Here is a 16,934-nt window from a genome sequence, read left to right as displayed (position 1 = left end):
TACACAACCGTCGCCCCCACGGAAATTTGACTAAACAACCCCCCGACCTCCTGAATGTCACCTAGCCCCCATGTGATCGTACTTACAACATTTTAACTTTAACTTTTCCGCAATCTAGCAACAACACAAAGAAAAACCAGAGTTTAATTCAATCGAACAAAGAGTAACATTAACGATGAGAAAATTCAGCAAAACAAATCGCCACATTTAACAATGATAAAATAAGCAAAACAAAACGCAACATTAAACAATGAGCAAATAAATGAGAACAAAGCGCAAAGTTAAATAACGATAAAATAAAACGCTTTAAATGGCATAAATATCGGTAGGCAACATAAATAACAAAATAACGAATACAATAATCGCTGGCTGGTCGAATGCCGTTAGAAAATGTTAGTCAAAGCAAAACAAAATGGACGCCCGCGGCTACTAATTTTTGAAATTACCAGATTATTAAAGAAAATGAACCTCCCGGGAAAAACGGTATAACGCTTAAAATTAACAAATGGGCGCTTCTCGAAAGAAACAGCATGCAACAAAATGATATTTACAACATACCCTTACCACGTGGTCCTGGTCCCAAAAAAAAAAACAAAAAGACAACGAACGTGGGACAAATTACCCGGGGTGAATTAAAACGTCGGGTTCTTCACGGAGACCCTAAATATCTACTCGGGACGGTAGTGTAATTGATTCAGATTTAACTTACAAATTTTGGAATATGGCTCGCTCTTTGCACGGTGTGTTCGTTTCGAAAAACCAAACAAAAGTGATCTATATGTATATACCCCCCTTCAACCACGCGCGCGAGAGACCGCTTCACCCCCGCTATATTTCCGCTCTCCGCGTTGCCAACTCCCCAAGATTACCCACCGCATCCCTTAGTTCCTAGTCTAGCCGCTAGTACCTTATAAGGTACTATATCTTTAGAAGGTAGCGCCATTCCGCTCCACAATTTTTCGCCTCGAAATTAAAAGAGAGGACATTATCTATAAATCCCGTGAGTGTGACAAAGATAGAAGTATACACAATTTTAAGGGATGTTTGTATCCTGTCAAACAGATTAACTTAACATTGCTCGAAATTAAAAGAGAGGGAGATATATCTCTGCACCGTTGGCGATACCTTTGTGATATAGTACCTTAGTACCTTAACATTTGGTGCGCTCTCGTGGTGGTACCGGGAATTAAAAATTTTTAATTTTAAACTGGGTCACTACAATACTGTTATTGAATTTGATATTTATTGTTTACTATAATGACTGGTTAATTAACCAGTAAAAAATCCGGTAAATTTAGCTAAAAATATAATTGACCGTTAAATTTACAACACTAATTTTCAAGGACATTAAAAATGACAGGCGCTGGTGGGTATAGCCAATAGATATCATTAAATTTTCCAAATTTAGTAAAATTTTATATTTGCAAACCTAAATCAACAGGTCGTGATTCTTTGATTAAAAAATAGACTATAGTTGTGTGTCTGTGGTTGAATGGTTACGCAATAACAATAGCAATTAATGGTGGATTAATGAATGACTACTGACAGATTCTGCCAATGACAGTTGGGTCAGCGTCAGCGTGGTTTGTGTTCTGTGGTCAGCGTGTGTTCTGTGGTCAGCGGCATACAACCAACACCACCGAAAATCAAGGCCTGATGACGTGAAGTATGAGTCATCACGAGTAGTCATGATGTCGTTTAGCGCATATAGGCAAGGCAGACTGAGCGGGTTAGTTCAAATCATCGAACAAACGCCAAACTTGAAAAATAGTTTATTACTTCATATATTGATTAAACATAATAACAATTAAGGTGTTGACCGAAAAAGGGCCCATAAGCAAAATTATGGTCAAGAATAAAAGAACGCATCACTTGTATTTTAGGCTAGTGTTAAGAACGGTGTTTGCAACAAATTTTTATTGAGATAGTCCATACATTAAGTAGGTTTGACTCTTTTACATTGAGGCATATTTTTTCTTACAATAACATCATTTTTGTTTCGAACATAATTATTTAAAAGAGTATTTACACTACAACTTACTATATGCTTAAATATTAGAGTTTTATTATGTTTAGAACATTGATGTCCAAGAAAAATATCCTGATTTTCCAAAATGGGTAAACCCAGCTTTGCTATTACGTTCTTATGCTGGTTTAAAGCCAAAAAATCTTTTTCATATTCCCCCGATATTAATTTTGTTACAATAATATAAATTATTGAAAAGCAGCGTACTACATCGTAACTGGGATATTGTAAACCCCCTCTATTTTTGGCAGTAATGAAAGACGTTGGTATTTCATTACTTTCCTCAAAAACAAGATCATCTTTCTTAGAAACGAAAAACGTTTCACAGTACTGACATTTTATTTTTTTATTGCATGCAAATGAACAATAACCAGCTATGAACGTTATTATTGGCCACATATGTATGGATTCAATATCATCATCATCAACTGTTATTTCAACAATTTTTGGCGGCAAATCAAAATCAATGTCGTAGTCGAGGACATCAGAGTCTGGAATATTTAGTACATCAGCAATTATTTCTTTCAACTTTCCAGGGTCTAAATTTATGGAACCGTAAATCGAAGACTTTAAAATTAAAGGCAACACGCTCTGCATTCGGAGTTTTGCTTCTGATTCAAATATTTGCCTCAGAGACACATGATATTGAGCTCCTGCCAACTGCCTGTATTTTCCAAAGCGGTCTTCCAAATTGTCGGTCTGAATTTTACCCGGAAGAAAATAAGCATTTCCCTTTTCTCTAATCCAATAATCAGAAAATTTTATTAAACCCTCTGTGGTAAATTTGAGAGCGCAGAAGGTTTCTGACGTTAATTTACCACGATTTTTAGCAGGCAATATTAAACTATTCCAACTCTGCAACCAACTTAAAAAAGTGTTCAAAAATTCTAAAATATTGTGTGAGTCAGCAGTAATCGGTTCTTGAAAAGGATTCCGGAGCCTTACGCCTTTAAATGGGGTTTTAACATTTACAATATCCCACCATTTACATATAATTTCTATAAAAGCACTTGTATCCTTCCAAGATGTAAAATTTTTTTTTGGCCCTAATTCTGATAATGCCGCCACATTATTAGAGTTAAAAACTTTCAACGCTAATTTGACATTTTGTCGCTCGATGGATGTTGGATAGAGTGCTTTAAGGGTTAAACCAAATCCATATTTTATGAGGCTGTTTTTTTCAAGTGCATGCATCTCTTTCAGAGCACTAAAAGATGCAATTAATTGTTGAGTGTGATCTGCAAAATCAGGACAAATCATTTCTTGATTTTTCTCATTGATCCAATTATTTCTTATGCACTTAATAATGTGAACTGAATCAAACCAAAAAAACATGGGTTTAGTGCTGTCGTTTGGATGCGGATATACATTTATAAGTTGAGGAGGATCAGAAAACAAAGACATACATTTCCTGTTTATAGAATGATTATCAGTTACTACTCCCATCACTTCAAAGCCAATATTTTCTAAACCTATGATAATTGCTTTCAAAAATGAATGTAAAATGTTTGCATTAATTTTTCTTACAGGTAAAATGTGGACAACGTCTTTATATAGAGATTTCAGACTATTAATCATAAAGACAAATGCGCTTGAAGCATTTTCTGTACCATCAAAAGCAGCTCCAACAATTTCGCCCCCTTTATAGTCTAAGTCAGGTTTTAGATGAACTTCATCCATAAGCAAAATTACACTTTTATCTTCTGCATTCAAAATATTAAATTTGGAAGTGATATATCGCAACAAATTGTTTTGTTCAATAACAGGATTAGTTTGCAAAGTGTTTGTATATGACTTGATAACAGAACGACAAGGAAGTCGCAAGTAATCAGAATTTCTAAAAAAATTATATGCATGAGGAGAAATTGAGCGAAATAAACTACAAAACACTAAAAAATCCGCTGAATAACGCGTTTGATTTTTGCATATGTTTAGAAAAGAAATTTGCTGCTTAAAAAAGTTAATATTGCTTTCATCATGTGGTAAATGTTCTCTCAATAGATCTAAGTACGTCAAAATCATTAAAATTAGTTCCTGCGCTGAGCTTTTCTGACTAAATTCTTTGTTGAAAAATTGTTCATGACAACTTTCAATTAAATTATCAATTTCATTTAAATTATTTACCTTCTTGGGAATGCTTTTTCCACGAACAAACTTAATTTGTACATTATTGTGGTAAACAAGAACATTCAAATCGCTGGTTATTTTTACACAACATACTATTGTAGGATTAGGATCATCTTTAAGTAAAAGTATAACAGTACATGACTCTTTTACAATTACCGACCAACCTAATTTGACCGCATGATTTTTCAGCTTCATTTTTAATTCATTAAAACATTGGAAAGATTTCGCTTGCTCATAATTTATATGTGTTTCCAAGCTTGCAGCAATAGCATTGCTGAGATTTTCAGAATCTAAACGAGCCCTTTTCGTACTGGGAGCCTCTCTTCGAGGCGGGTCGTTCTGCACAGCCGATGATGATGGGCTATTGAGGACGTGAACAGGCACAGCACCTAAAGATTTTTTTATTTAAACTAAATACTTATATAACACTAAAAAAATACCAGGTGCAGGTCGAGGATATTTAAGGGGAGCCTTCAAAATCGTTCCTGTTTTTTCGTCATGCATGGTTGTGAACCGAAGAATGTCCTGCTCATGAAAATGCAGTTCACACACCTGTAAGTGTGTATTTAACTCACGATATGTTACACAAAAAAATTTGTTCTTACCTTTGAAGATGCAGTTGGGACAAAACTTTTACCATTTTCTCCTTGCCTTTTAATCGCTTGCACCCATCGGGCCTTCAGGTCTTTGTCTTTTGGAAAATTAAAGAGGCTAACTTTAGGGCCGCCAGGGTAATTTCCCCTACAGTTGGGCGCACAACACCGAAACGGCATGATATATGAAGATATAAATCACATATAAGTGAAGATGAACTTTATTAAATCACCGCTTGGGTTTAAAATCACCACGAGATCACCGTTTTGCTCATTTGCTTTGCCAGCTTTACTCAATGTTCTGCGCACGCTGTTATGACTACTTGTGCTGACGTCACAGACTGCCTTCTTTTTCGCCATCTGGCCTTATTTCTCGGTGGTGTTGATACAACGTGATGATAACAAACAGTGACAACTTTAAAAAAAAATCTTGACAAAGCTAATTTCACATTACTGTCGATGAGAACGGTAAATATATCCAAAAAAATATATAAACAACGATATAAAGCTTAAGAGTTAACTACTAACGACCATCTCCAATAAAATAAATACAACTGCAAATTATAACCTAACCCAACTTTCATAACCCTCCAAAAGTATTTTTTTAGGTTTCACTAGCGTTTCAGGTTAAGATGCTCAAGAAAGTTTTATTATTAAAGTTAAAATACGTTTTTTCTACAACGTTGATGTTGTTGTTTCTCATTATAAACACAAAAAGTGGACGTAAGTAATCAAATCCACGTAAATTAATTTTTACTTTTGATTTGTATTTAATAGCAAATAATTTGCATGTACATGATGGTGCAACAACGGCAGAAATCATTGCTGGTGATATCTTTTTTGAAATAATTGATCCCATAGAATTAGAATATACTTATCGTATCAGACCTGCCAAAGATTTTGGAGCACCTTTTGTAAGTCATAGATCACAGCAGTAATAAATCGTTTAATAGTTATTACTTTTAGAATGAGTCATTTTACATAAAAAATGTTCCACTTGTGCCTATTCAACCAAAGTTTGGTTGTACAACACCAGATAATATTGATAATATTGAAGGAAATGTGGCATTGATTGAGAGAGGGTGAGTTCACACTATTTTTATAAAGTAAGACTTTTAAATGACAAACTATCATTTTTTTTATTTTACATCCACTTATAGGGAGTGTTCATTTAAAACAAAAGCAGTAGTTGCAGAAAAAGCTGGAGCACAAGCTGTTATTATCACAGATATTTCTAAACCAACTGAGGAATATTTTATTGAAATGATTGATGATGATTCATCTGTTGAGGTTAATATTCCTGCTGCTTTCCTGATGGGTAAAAATGGTATTATGATAACACAAACTTTACAACGATTAAAAAGAAGCTATGCTATAATCAATTTACCAGTTAATTTAACATTTACACCAGTACATCAAATGAACCAACCACCCTGGTTAGGCTGGTAACACAATTTGTTATAATTATTGAACATTTTTTACAATTATGTTCCTTTATGCAGAATGATTTTAGCTAGTTGATGTTTTATATTTATTTATAATAAATAAACTACCAAAAATCACTCTGTATGATAAATTTTAAACGTAATCAGGGTAAGGTTCCTCAAAAGTAGCTAGTATTATAAAATACTGTTATTCTGTACTTATCATGAAGTGAGGTCATTGTTATTTAATTTTATTACAAGTTGTATATATGTATTTTAAATAATCTTGACACATAAAAAGGCCGTTGTTTTGTTTTATTTATTATGTACTGGTGTAAGTTTAAGTAAATCATTTAAAATATTTTGTAAGGTTGACCAAATCATTATGGCCTTTCTCCATATGGAAAGTATGTACATTTCATTTCAACATAATGGCTACACTTGTGCCATACCTACATAGCAGATGAAATTTGCTCATCTCTAGTCAACTTATTAGCAATCATTTTTGTAAAATTTTACCGTTACTGTTCATCTTGTATCATCAGTAGTATTTATTAAATAAACTACATTAAAATCTTTGTTGTGCGTTTTCTTCCAGTTTAAGTGTGGGGAGTTTTAATATAAGATTTCTCAATAAAAGTCAAGCCTTCAGAGTTTTATTTGAAACAGGCCAAATATCCAGTAATGGTCAAATAAATATGGGACAATTGGTGCAACTTAACTCTCAATTTCACTTGTGCTTATAAATTTGGGATAACTTTTTTTGGTCTTTAAATGCGACTTCAAGCAGTTAACATTTTATTAAAAAAAATATTTTGGCTAAAATTAACAACTTCATTACTTTTTTGCGGTAAAATTGCTTTGGAAAATATAATCACTTGTCAACTTTGACAAATAAATGAAATCTGCAATTTTTTTAGCAGCAAAAAATTCATGGAAAGAAATATTGTTGGATGTTCGGCCGACATTACCCTCGAAAAATAAAATTGTCCCAGATTTATCTGAACATGACTGTACACTCCACTTGATATTTTAAATATTATTGAAGATTTGAAACAGACCTGACCATAACCTATGTAAAAGGTAATAACAATACAAAGAAATTAACGGAAATCCTGCATTTTATTACATACAAGTATAAAATATAAATTACGACCTAGGTCTTTCTTTCTTTTCCTTATACAAAGCTAGCAGGGATACATTGGCCACTTTGACAACCTGAAAACAAAGAATAGTGGGTTTTATTGACTTTTGCATTTTTACAAGACAAACCTTAAATCTGACCCCAGGAATATCACCTACAGCGTGACCTTTACGACCAAAACCCGCCACCAAAACTTCATCATTTTCCTCAATGTGATTTAAACAACCATCCCTAGGGACGAATGCTGTGATCTTCTTACCATTCTTAATTAACTGTACCCTCACACATTTACGGATAGCAGAATTAGGCTGTTTGGCTTCAACACCCCTGCAAAGTAACAATGTAAAATTAGTCAATTTCTATACAGTTAATTATTACGTTAAAATCCAGATTTAAATATACCCTGTCCACAAACTCAACAACACCGTAATTCATATCGAAAATACACGCGACAATGTTGAATTTTGATTTAGTTGATTAAATTTTTTGATTCTTCCACACCGTATTAAAGCAATTTTTAATGTTTGTTAATGCGTCATTTTGACAAAATGAAACTGTGGTTTCCGTTGTGCCAACTTGTATCGTCTTCAGTTAAGGTGGGTCTATCGATATTTTGAAACGACTTTTTAAACACTAGTTAACATTTTGGGTCTCATTACTAGGGGATTATTTACCTACCCTGTAACAAAAACTCTCGATGGTACCTGGGGATTAGTGAGGATCGGTTACTCACCACTTTTACGACAATCTTTGTTAGCGGGCAATAAACCACTGAAGGAAGCAAAAGGTCGTTTTAAAATATCGATAGACGCACTTTACTACAAAGGAATACAGAAGTCAACAGGTGGTGAGGAACGGCAAAGTCCCCCGCTCCAATTTACTACGCAAGCGTCCAAACTTTTAAGGCGCATATACAAAATCACGCAAGCGCAGTAATTCAAACAATGTCGATTTTGAATAATCCAACACTGGAGGCTCGGTTAAAAAAACATCCCATGCCCTGGTCATAAATTCTTTGCTTGTTAACAATTCTGTCATGTGAATCTTGCCCTTATAAAATTCTGAGCTTACAAAGGTATTTTTTTTGCTGAGACAAGCTTGTATTACACATAAATGTTAGGAAACTCACTTAGGCCCGGTTTCCGGAAACAATTTTATTGGGCCAGTTAAGTTAACTTTCTAGCGTTTCTCTAGTAACGCTTGATTTAACCGGCCGTTAAGTTATCGGGCCATTCCAGAAACCGGGCATAAGTTTTGTTAATCACATCCTTCGTAAAATGGATAATAAATTAACCACCTGCAGATATTAAACTGAAATTTTTGTCAAATAAAATTGTGAAATAATGGCATTTACAAGGTATTAGTTGAAACCAACTGTATAAATGATTCTAGCCTTCCAAAAAGAAAAAAACAACTGAAAAAGTTATTCATTTTGACTGATTAATTGTCCTGAAAATTTTACTTTTTATAATGTATTCCAACTTAAAAAAAAACGATGCTTGGCCATGACAATCGTGACAGATTTCATCCTGTATATCTGAAGAAAAGTTTGGTTAGGAATTTTGAAAATTTTGAAGGCACAATGTTGGCATACTTGTGTTCCGCTTTTTTACGAATCGACTAGAGAACCAGAGTGTGTCCGAATTGTCGAAGTTGTACTGTACACAGTTTCAAATTTAATCGAATACAAATTCATTGTTCTCACATTGAAGATGTCCATCTCGTTTAAAATGTGTGTAGCACTTTAACACACTACGTTTTGTCTCAAAAGACACAACTTTTGGCATTATGCATTAGTAAACCCTTTAAATTATTACTTTGTGTTGTTTAATTTAAAATAAATTAGAAAAACGTCAAAATGACATTTATTGATGACTTTATTTATTTTTTGTTTTAGAATCATCTTGCAACATAGGATTTCAAATTTAGTTAAAAAAGGTTTACAACCAACATGAAATGAATTATAACTACTACTTTCCTCAGTACTGCCAATTTAACAAAATTAAAGCATGGCACCCTATTGTTTTTTTAAAGATGGAATAGATTATATGTAAATATGAATAAAAACATTTGCTTCAATAAACATCATAAGTAAGGTTATGTTCGTTTTTTTTAATAACTACTCATTCTACCAATCACTCTTTTAAGTATCTTTTCTCGATTCATATTCATCGCATACAATATGATCAACAAAAAAAAAGAGACTATGGGTAGCTACAGAAAACAAACCTTCTGCAAACAGGTGGTGTAACTTACTAAACTATCTCGTATCAACATTCAACATTCATGTGAAGTTTATTTAGACAATGATTTTCACCCAAGAATAAAGTCCTCGTCTAGAAATAGTCAATTTTGACTTAAATTGTAAATCATTTTACAACAGGACAGCAAACCGTCTTATAACTACCATAATACCCTCTAACTTTATTGCCCCTTTGTTGTGCAGTGCCGACTCAAGGAAGAGCAAACATCAGGTAAAGTAACAGCCCCTATTTATTTATGGTAGTTATAAGACGATTTTCTCTACTATTGTAAAATGATTTACAATTTAAGTCAAAATTGACTATTTTTCGACGAGGACTTTACAAAATACTGATCATGGAAATCTATTTTCTACCTGGGAACTAAAAAAATGGTAAGTAGGTTTATCAAGCACCAGCCTTGTTTGATAGAATTTTAACAAAAGCTCTCTTCATTGTAGCTGTTAATATGGTTCAGCTGTGCAGCACATTTTCAGAAATTTTAATTCCCCATAGCTTTTTTGTTGATCATATTGCATAGTAATACTTTTATAAAAAGTTCCATACTGATCTGTTTTTTTTTTTAACATTAGTGTATTTTCATGAACAGGTTAGGTAAATAATAAAAAATGTTAATCATATAATTTGATGATTATATCAACACCCCGCACAGAATTTTCCTGTGATTGAATTAAACATACCCATTCACAAGCAAAATCCTGCGCAGGGAATTGACTTTTCTAATAGAATGTGGTACACATATCAGAGCGTAGAGCAAATTGAATTAGCTCCCCAATGGTTCAGAGTACCAACATAATATAGCACTAAATACATAAACTGAGGTACAAGTTACATACATCAGTGATCTCACAGTGCACTTTTAATTTAAATGAAGTTACAAACTCACACTTTCTCAAGAACAATTCCTTTGGCGTGTGAAGCGCCTCCAAAGGGATTTGCCTTCCAACGAGTTCCCAAGTGGGCCTTTTTGTAATCCTTATCGGCCCATCGCTGTTCACGCCGGTGATTAACATGCTTTCTGGCTGTTCTCAATCCGCGGGGCTTACCTAGAGAATATTTCACAAAGCAATTAGCAAAAAAATATGATAACATACAGAAAATATACAATATTGAATTGATAATCATCCAAAAAAATGTCAATGTTGTGAAGATTTAGGTACGAGATGATGTGGATTTTTTTAAGACTGCAATTTCTAAAATGCTTTCAATCAATATTTTATTGTGTACAATGATGGAAAGTTTATTGTGATTAATAACATTTGATGACATAAACTACAATGCAATGAAATCATTTAGATCTTTGTATAAGAATTCTTTAAAAACGCTATAAAATAATTTATTTACCCTAATGTGTAACACTCACCCATGTTGACGGCTGCAAAACTTCAGCGAAAGAGAGGTAGGAACTAGTTATACCAACTTGACAGCATGTAATGAATAAAAATGGATGTCATATTGAAGAAACACCCTCTCTCGTTGCCAATAGTTCAAATTTCACTAAATTCACTTACCGTTGTTGACAAATAATTTTCCAATTTTAATGTTTTGTAAAAACCTCTTTACATTTTCGAACCGAATTTGCGTAATGGAATTATTAATTAACTTAATAATCTCAAGTCAACTATGAAAATATCTTTGGCCAAAAAGTTTTAGGGTATTTCGTGCAGTAGGTTGGTACAATAATGAAATTGATCGGATTTTTGTGATAGAAAAAGATAAACAATTTTTGACAGTTCGAAGCGCACTTTTTGTATATTTTTTTAAGCAAGCTATCGAGTTCTTGGCTGTATAGCTTTTTTTGTACTTCTATTCTGGACCAAGTTAAAATGTTTGCGTGTTTTGCGTTTTTGCTCCGTATTTTTTAACAATCAAGGTAATTATCAAGACCTTCTCCGTATTATAATTCAATTATTCGTTTGTTTATTTTGCGAGTTTTGACAGTAGCAAAAATAACACAGTTCGTAAACAAAAGCGCATTTTCGGCTTTATTATTAGAAAAATGATTTCTCAATGTTTGTTCAATTCTAGATTCGGAGCTGATCATGGAAAATGCTCAAGAAAGGGATTTTCACAGAAGTTTGGAGCCTGACGTGATCATTAATCATGAGCCCAGTGAAGATGAAGATGTGAGTCGATTTGATACCCAATAAACATCTTTCAAAGACTAAAACCATTAAATAATTCTTTCATTTATATTATTAAAGCAAGCATGAATTTCCAAAACTAATCGGTGGGTGTTTCTAGTTTCCATAATTATACCAAACATTGAAACTTTAATTACATAAACAATATCACTTTTATGTAGGTATATCACATTATAAAATAATGAATAATGTATCCCTTTCTTGTGATAGATCGATTAGACATTTCATTGTGTTCAAACATCCGATGTTCGCATTAAATAACATCTAACTTGTTGCCTATTTTAAAAGTATTTGGAAATTTTGTCATTATTTGACATATTTTTAATATTACTACAATAGTAAAAATAGTGGTTGGTATGGTGGAAAAAAAAAACTATCCTGTGTGCACGTACTCAATTTTATCACTAAAATGAATGAAAAGTGGTTAAGATACTTGAACAGATAAGTTCCTCCAGTCTTACATTTTTGTTAGAATTAGAAATGAAATTTACTTGGTTTGGAACAAAGCATACAAATATGTTTAAAGTTTAATTTAGATCTTGGTTCAGGTAAAACATCTGAGACACTGAATTATCTTACTTTCAATTGTTTTTATTTGATTTAAAAGTTTTTACTTAATCTATTGAAAATGTTAATATTTAGGAAACATTATCAGTTATTAAAACATTAGTGTTTTTTTTAATCATTCTGGATGCATATTTTAATCTTGACTAAAAAATATGAATTTAATCAATTAATAAATAATTGAATTAAAAAATAATAGGGCTCCTGTACTGGGATCTGAAGTTCTGTTGTTGTTATTTTGCTATTGCGATTGTTCATCATTTTTCAAAGTGTAAATTACACTGCTCAGAGTTAATTAAGGTAGACAAAGTTGAAAAGCTGAACACTGTTATGATTTGCGATATTTAAAAAAAAAAATCGTTCATTATCTAGAAGCCCTATGTTGTTAGACAACCAATTAATCTCGTCTTTTTTTTTGTAGTGTAGGTATAGTATGTATTGTAGGCGGCAAATTTTCACAGCACCTTACGGTGTTGGAAACATTTATGACCCTCTAGATATACACGCAAAATTAACGCATAATTTAGAAAATTAATCGTAATCCTTTTTACAAATTTTTTCACTGCCAATTGGAAACCAAAAATGTTCATTCGCATTATCTTAAGGTTTTTATCTGATGCTCATTAAAAACCATTTTTCATAGTGCATCATTTAAAATGTAAATTTAGAGGCTTTTTTAAAGTTATCCATGAATCCGAAGTCGTATGTCGTTACTTGAACTCCACGCTCCAATAAATACAGTTTGAAACACAGGTTAGACCTCGACATATCAATCGCAAAAGACATACGGATTCAAATCCATGGATGACTCGATTACAAATTAATTTGATCGCTCGATATTTTAATTTAATGTCCGACTGTATTGTTATACCTTAATAACTATAATTAATTCTTCATTATTTCATGATACACTTTTATGTATATTTTTTTAGGAAAATTGCTCCAAAAGTAAGGAACCTTATCCATCCACTAACAACGGCCACGGTGTCCTGTCAAAATCCGTAGAACCAGACATATCCATAATCCCTATAAGCAGGAAACCCCAAATAAAAATAAGACTTTTCAAAAAGGAATATTCACCTTCCAAGGACGACACGAAAGTACAAAGCATCTCTCGATCTCCACGCCAAACTGTAAGACTGGTATCAAAAGACGAAGCGGAACGTGTAGGAGACACTTACGCCCGGCGCAAATCTCTCCCTCTCGAAAAATGTCCAATTTGCAAGAAATTCTTCCGTCGAATGAAAACTCACCTACTGAAGCATGAACAAGCCAATCGCAACCCGAGTGATCCTCTTACGTGTACATTTTGCATGAAAGGTTTCAATACCCAGAGCAACCTCCTCATTCACATGAGGACTCACACAGGAGACAAACCTTACATTTGCGAAGTTTGTCACAAAGGGTTTGCCCAATCTTGCAATCTTGTAAACCATGTGAGGATCCACACGGGCGAAAGGCCGTTCAAATGTCCCCACTGCGAAAGGGCGTTCACACAATCAGGTAATCTTAATAATCACATAAGACTTCACACAGATGAAAAACCATTCAAGTGTCATTTTTGCGATAAAGCGTTTGTCCAATCCGGAAATCTCAATTCTCATATTAGAAACAATCATAAATTTGTTGACGATGTGGGGCTTGAAGTTATTGAGAGAGTAGATGGGTTCAAGTGCTAGTTTAGGTGGTTCAAAGATGATGACTTGATTAAAGTTATAAGGCAATAATGCTGAAGCTAATGTATTACCTGATCCATAACACCAGAATTGAAATCAATTTTATACAGGGTGTTTCAATTTAAATATTCCGATACGCATAAGGTTTTACGTACGTTTTTCTAAAATTAAAAAAAAAACAGATTATCCAAGTACCTCAGCTTATTACAGAAGCAAATTCTTAACGACGCGGTTATGTCTTCTGGGTATTATTCTAGATCTACTAATGTTTAAGGGAATATTTCGAATGATTTAAAAAAGTTACGTCATATTTGTTGTCCCATGGCAAAATCTTTGGATTTAGAAGTTTTATAGTCTATTGTAAATAAATTTTGAGTCCTAACAATTACATTTTATTATAATGTGTAAATGTGAAAATTTTAATAACAAATTTTTATTGTCAGCCAACGAAAGTACGATTTATAAAGAAGAACGTTACTAGTATTCTGCAAAATTCTCTGGCGTGGAGGACAACGTATAGGCCTTGCCAAACCCAAATAACCACCACTTGTTGAATTATGTTGGAGAAAACAAAATTAAACTAAGTGTATAATGGCAGTTTTGATATTACTAGGATGCTAGACCAATTAATCTAAGTATACAACGTTACCGGTTGATTTTCTGGGTAGAATGCAGTGTTGGTATACTCCGTACGGTGATAGATTGCACGTTTTTAAATTCTAGTTCTAAAACATAAAACAGTGAAAAATACTAAACTCTCCGTCTCAATTGTTTCACGTTATGTAAAAAACTGTTGTAGCCCTGCAGATTAATTCCCGCCACACTAGTCTCTGTGTCTGTCTTCTGTCAAAAAACGTGCAATCTATCGGAGTACGGAGTATAGTTATTTGGTCTTGGGAAAGACTATAAGGGGTGTTTTTTTTTAACACCACCGGATTACAACTCTGATCAGCTGTTTAAATATAACCTCACTTTTTGCCTGTTTTTAATCTGCAGTTTGAAAAATCAGTGTTTTTAAGACGAGTGGTTCATTCACAATCGACTCTTCGACGCCAGATTTAAAAACACCTTTATAGGGATACGTTTTTTCGTATTCAGGTGTAAGAATCTCTAACATCAATATTTTGAATCAATTTGAAATTGTTTCAACACGATTCCACAACAGGCGACAACGTACTGTTCAGCAGTATCATTCAAATGAATAATAAAAACAATAATCGATTGGTTTATTTCTAATGACTTGTTTTATTTTTAAGAGACGAAATGGCTGTAAATATTTTATAAGGTGCAATGTATATGTTTACCATTGGCATGTAAAATGTACGCCATAAATATTAGCCAAATGGTTGCACAAAGGGGTTTTGCAATAAATTTTATTTTATCCTTTAGAAATTACATTCATTAAGTATTTATTGTGTTATTTTATCTATTTTTATTTACTTACATTTATGATTTTGTTGAAAAGCGCTGTTAATTTAAATTATAAGATCTTTAAAATTTTAAATTCTAGTCAAAATAAAGCGGCCATATTTAGTTTAGAATAAAAATTTTTACTAAACCCGTAATTAAGAGTGTTTAATAAGAAACATAAATGGAATTGAATTAAAACACCCTGTACATTATGTTGTTAGGTGCTATCTATTTTTGAAAATATTGCTTCCATAGATTTTAGTTGCCATCTTGCAACTCAATGAAAATAAAAAAAAGCAACTATCGTCGGATTGGTAGTATAAAATAGGTTTTGTTTTTCGTTTGTCGCAAAATTTAGTCAAGTCACTATCATACTTAATACTCATTGCTTTCACGATATTCGTATTTTTGTAGGTACTCTATATTATATATCAGTTTTTTATACTATATATATACTTACACAATATACTTACGAGACTTAGTTTTACAACAAAGTCTGTAAACTGTCGGATTGTTTTTAGTAATTTTAAAAGACTAATTGGAAGAGACTGCGTAAGTTTTGCATAGTTTGTCGCTATTCACCACAATTTTACCGAATATGGTTCAGATCAAAAATGAAACAAATATTTATCTCAGTGAGAAACGTACGGCAGAACCATCCCTGTCGTGTTGTCGTGGTCTTATTTAACGGTAAAGGAATCGCCTGTAGAATATGGCACCAATTTACGCTTAAGACTAGCGCAAACTATGCATTTTTTAGACTTTATACTGTGCAATAACGCTAAAGATGTTAAATTGGCCAAATTATTGATCTCTAAAAATGTATTTATTTATCATTCACATCATCCATTCAGAATTCATTGAACTTCCAACTCACCTTATTCAATATATTTGTAGATTTTCCAGGATTAAACGTTATGTTTTTTCTATATCGTCCCAGGTGTTCTTCGATATGTTCCTTATACTGTCATTAATAAAAATTTGTACTGAATTTTGCATGTCACTATGTAGTTTTATATTTAAAACAAATATACGATAAGTAACACTACGTTATTTTTTTAACACAAACTTTATTAAATTTCGGAATTCCACATTAACAAAAACTACAAATTTATTTAACTATGTTGTGGTGACCTTAATTTGTATTTGTCTAAGTAAGACATTGTCTGGTATATTTAGTTGAACCAATTGTTGTAAATAAGCTCTGAATATCAAACAGCTGGATTTTCATTGGAGAAATATACAGATAGAGATACACAAATGAACTTTCATTGTATCACTTCTCGTTATCAACTAGAAGAAGCTGGCAGTCTTGACAAATTTTTAGAAAGAAGCAGTACATTGAAGAATATTACAAAAAATGTCACAAAGAAGAATCTTTATTCTTTGAGACAGGCTTGTGTTGTGTTTATGAAGAATCAAGTTTGTAGCACCACAGAGGGAAGACAGTTTTCAACCTTGAGAATTAACTAAACAATTCGTTACTTAAGCAGTACGGCGATAAAAAACTATGTAACGTCTATGTAGTTTATTCGTAAATAAAGACCATGTATTGATTTTTCTAA

The 16,934-nt window shown here is 32.8% G+C and overlaps 3 protein-coding genes and 1 long non-coding RNA gene across 7 annotated transcripts; 2 read left to right on the top strand and 2 right to left on the bottom strand.

Annotated features, from left to right (window-relative positions):
- The first annotated feature begins 1,600 nt into the window (after window positions 1–1,600).
- Window positions 1,601–6,748, top strand: LOC138135651 (PRADC1-like protein). 3 transcript variants are annotated; one of them, XM_069054447.1, is made up of 6 exons: window positions 1,601–1,631; window positions 5,139–5,214; window positions 5,355–5,469; window positions 5,524–5,660; window positions 5,713–5,828; window positions 5,907–6,748. In XM_069054447.1, the coding sequence occupies exons 2-6, from the start codon at window positions 5,206–5,208 to the stop codon at window positions 6,193–6,195; spliced, it is 666 nt and encodes a 221-aa protein (XP_068910548.1). In that variant the 5' UTR covers window positions 1,601–1,631; window positions 5,139–5,205; the 3' UTR covers window positions 6,196–6,748. The 3 variants fall into 3 exon arrangements, with proteins under 3 accessions (XP_068910548.1, XP_068910549.1, XP_068910547.1); XM_069054448.1 differs by lacking the exon at window positions 1,601–1,631 and having other exon boundaries at window positions 5,127–5,214; window positions 5,373–5,469; XM_069054446.1 differs by lacking the exon at window positions 1,601–1,631 and having other exon boundaries at window positions 5,127–5,214.
- LOC138135659 (uncharacterized) lies at window positions 1,758–5,073 on the bottom strand. The gene is made up of 3 exons (XR_011161047.1): window positions 4,759–5,073; window positions 4,594–4,705; window positions 1,758–4,542 (listed from the first exon to the last, which is right to left on the bottom strand). It is a non-coding gene; the product is annotated as an uncharacterized lncRNA (long non-coding RNA).
- Window positions 6,749–7,273: 525 nt separating the features above from the next.
- Window positions 7,274–11,097, bottom strand: RpS23 (ribosomal protein S23). Its single transcript, XM_069054455.1, has 4 exons — window positions 10,939–11,097; window positions 10,462–10,621; window positions 7,443–7,641; window positions 7,274–7,388 (listed from the first exon to the last, which is right to left on the bottom strand). Exons 1-4 carry the CDS (start codon window positions 10,940–10,942, stop codon window positions 7,320–7,322), a joined length of 432 nt encoding a protein of 143 aa, XP_068910556.1. The 5' UTR covers window positions 10,943–11,097; the 3' UTR covers window positions 7,274–7,319.
- A 190-nt stretch (window positions 11,098–11,287) lies between these two features.
- On the top strand, window positions 11,288–16,934 carry LOC138135647 (zinc finger and SCAN domain-containing protein 5B-like). Of its 2 annotated transcripts, XM_069054442.1 has the most exons (3): window positions 11,288–11,448; window positions 11,604–11,701; window positions 13,216–16,934. In XM_069054442.1, the coding sequence occupies exons 2-3, from the start codon at window positions 11,618–11,620 to the stop codon at window positions 13,960–13,962; spliced, it is 831 nt and encodes a 276-aa protein (XP_068910543.1). In that variant the 5' UTR covers window positions 11,288–11,448; window positions 11,604–11,617; the 3' UTR covers window positions 13,963–16,934. The 2 variants fall into 2 exon arrangements, with proteins under 2 accessions (XP_068910543.1, XP_068910544.1); XM_069054443.1 differs by lacking the exon at window positions 11,288–11,448 and having other exon boundaries at window positions 11,494–11,701.

The sequence above is a fragment of the Tenebrio molitor genome, chromosome 7, assembly GCF_963966145.1.
Source record: "Tenebrio molitor chromosome 7, icTenMoli1.1, whole genome shotgun sequence".
Lineage (NCBI taxonomy): Eukaryota > Metazoa > Arthropoda > Insecta > Coleoptera > Tenebrionidae > Tenebrio > Tenebrio molitor.
Note: the sequence above shows the minus strand (reverse complement) of the source record. Positions and strands in the feature narration are given on the sequence as shown.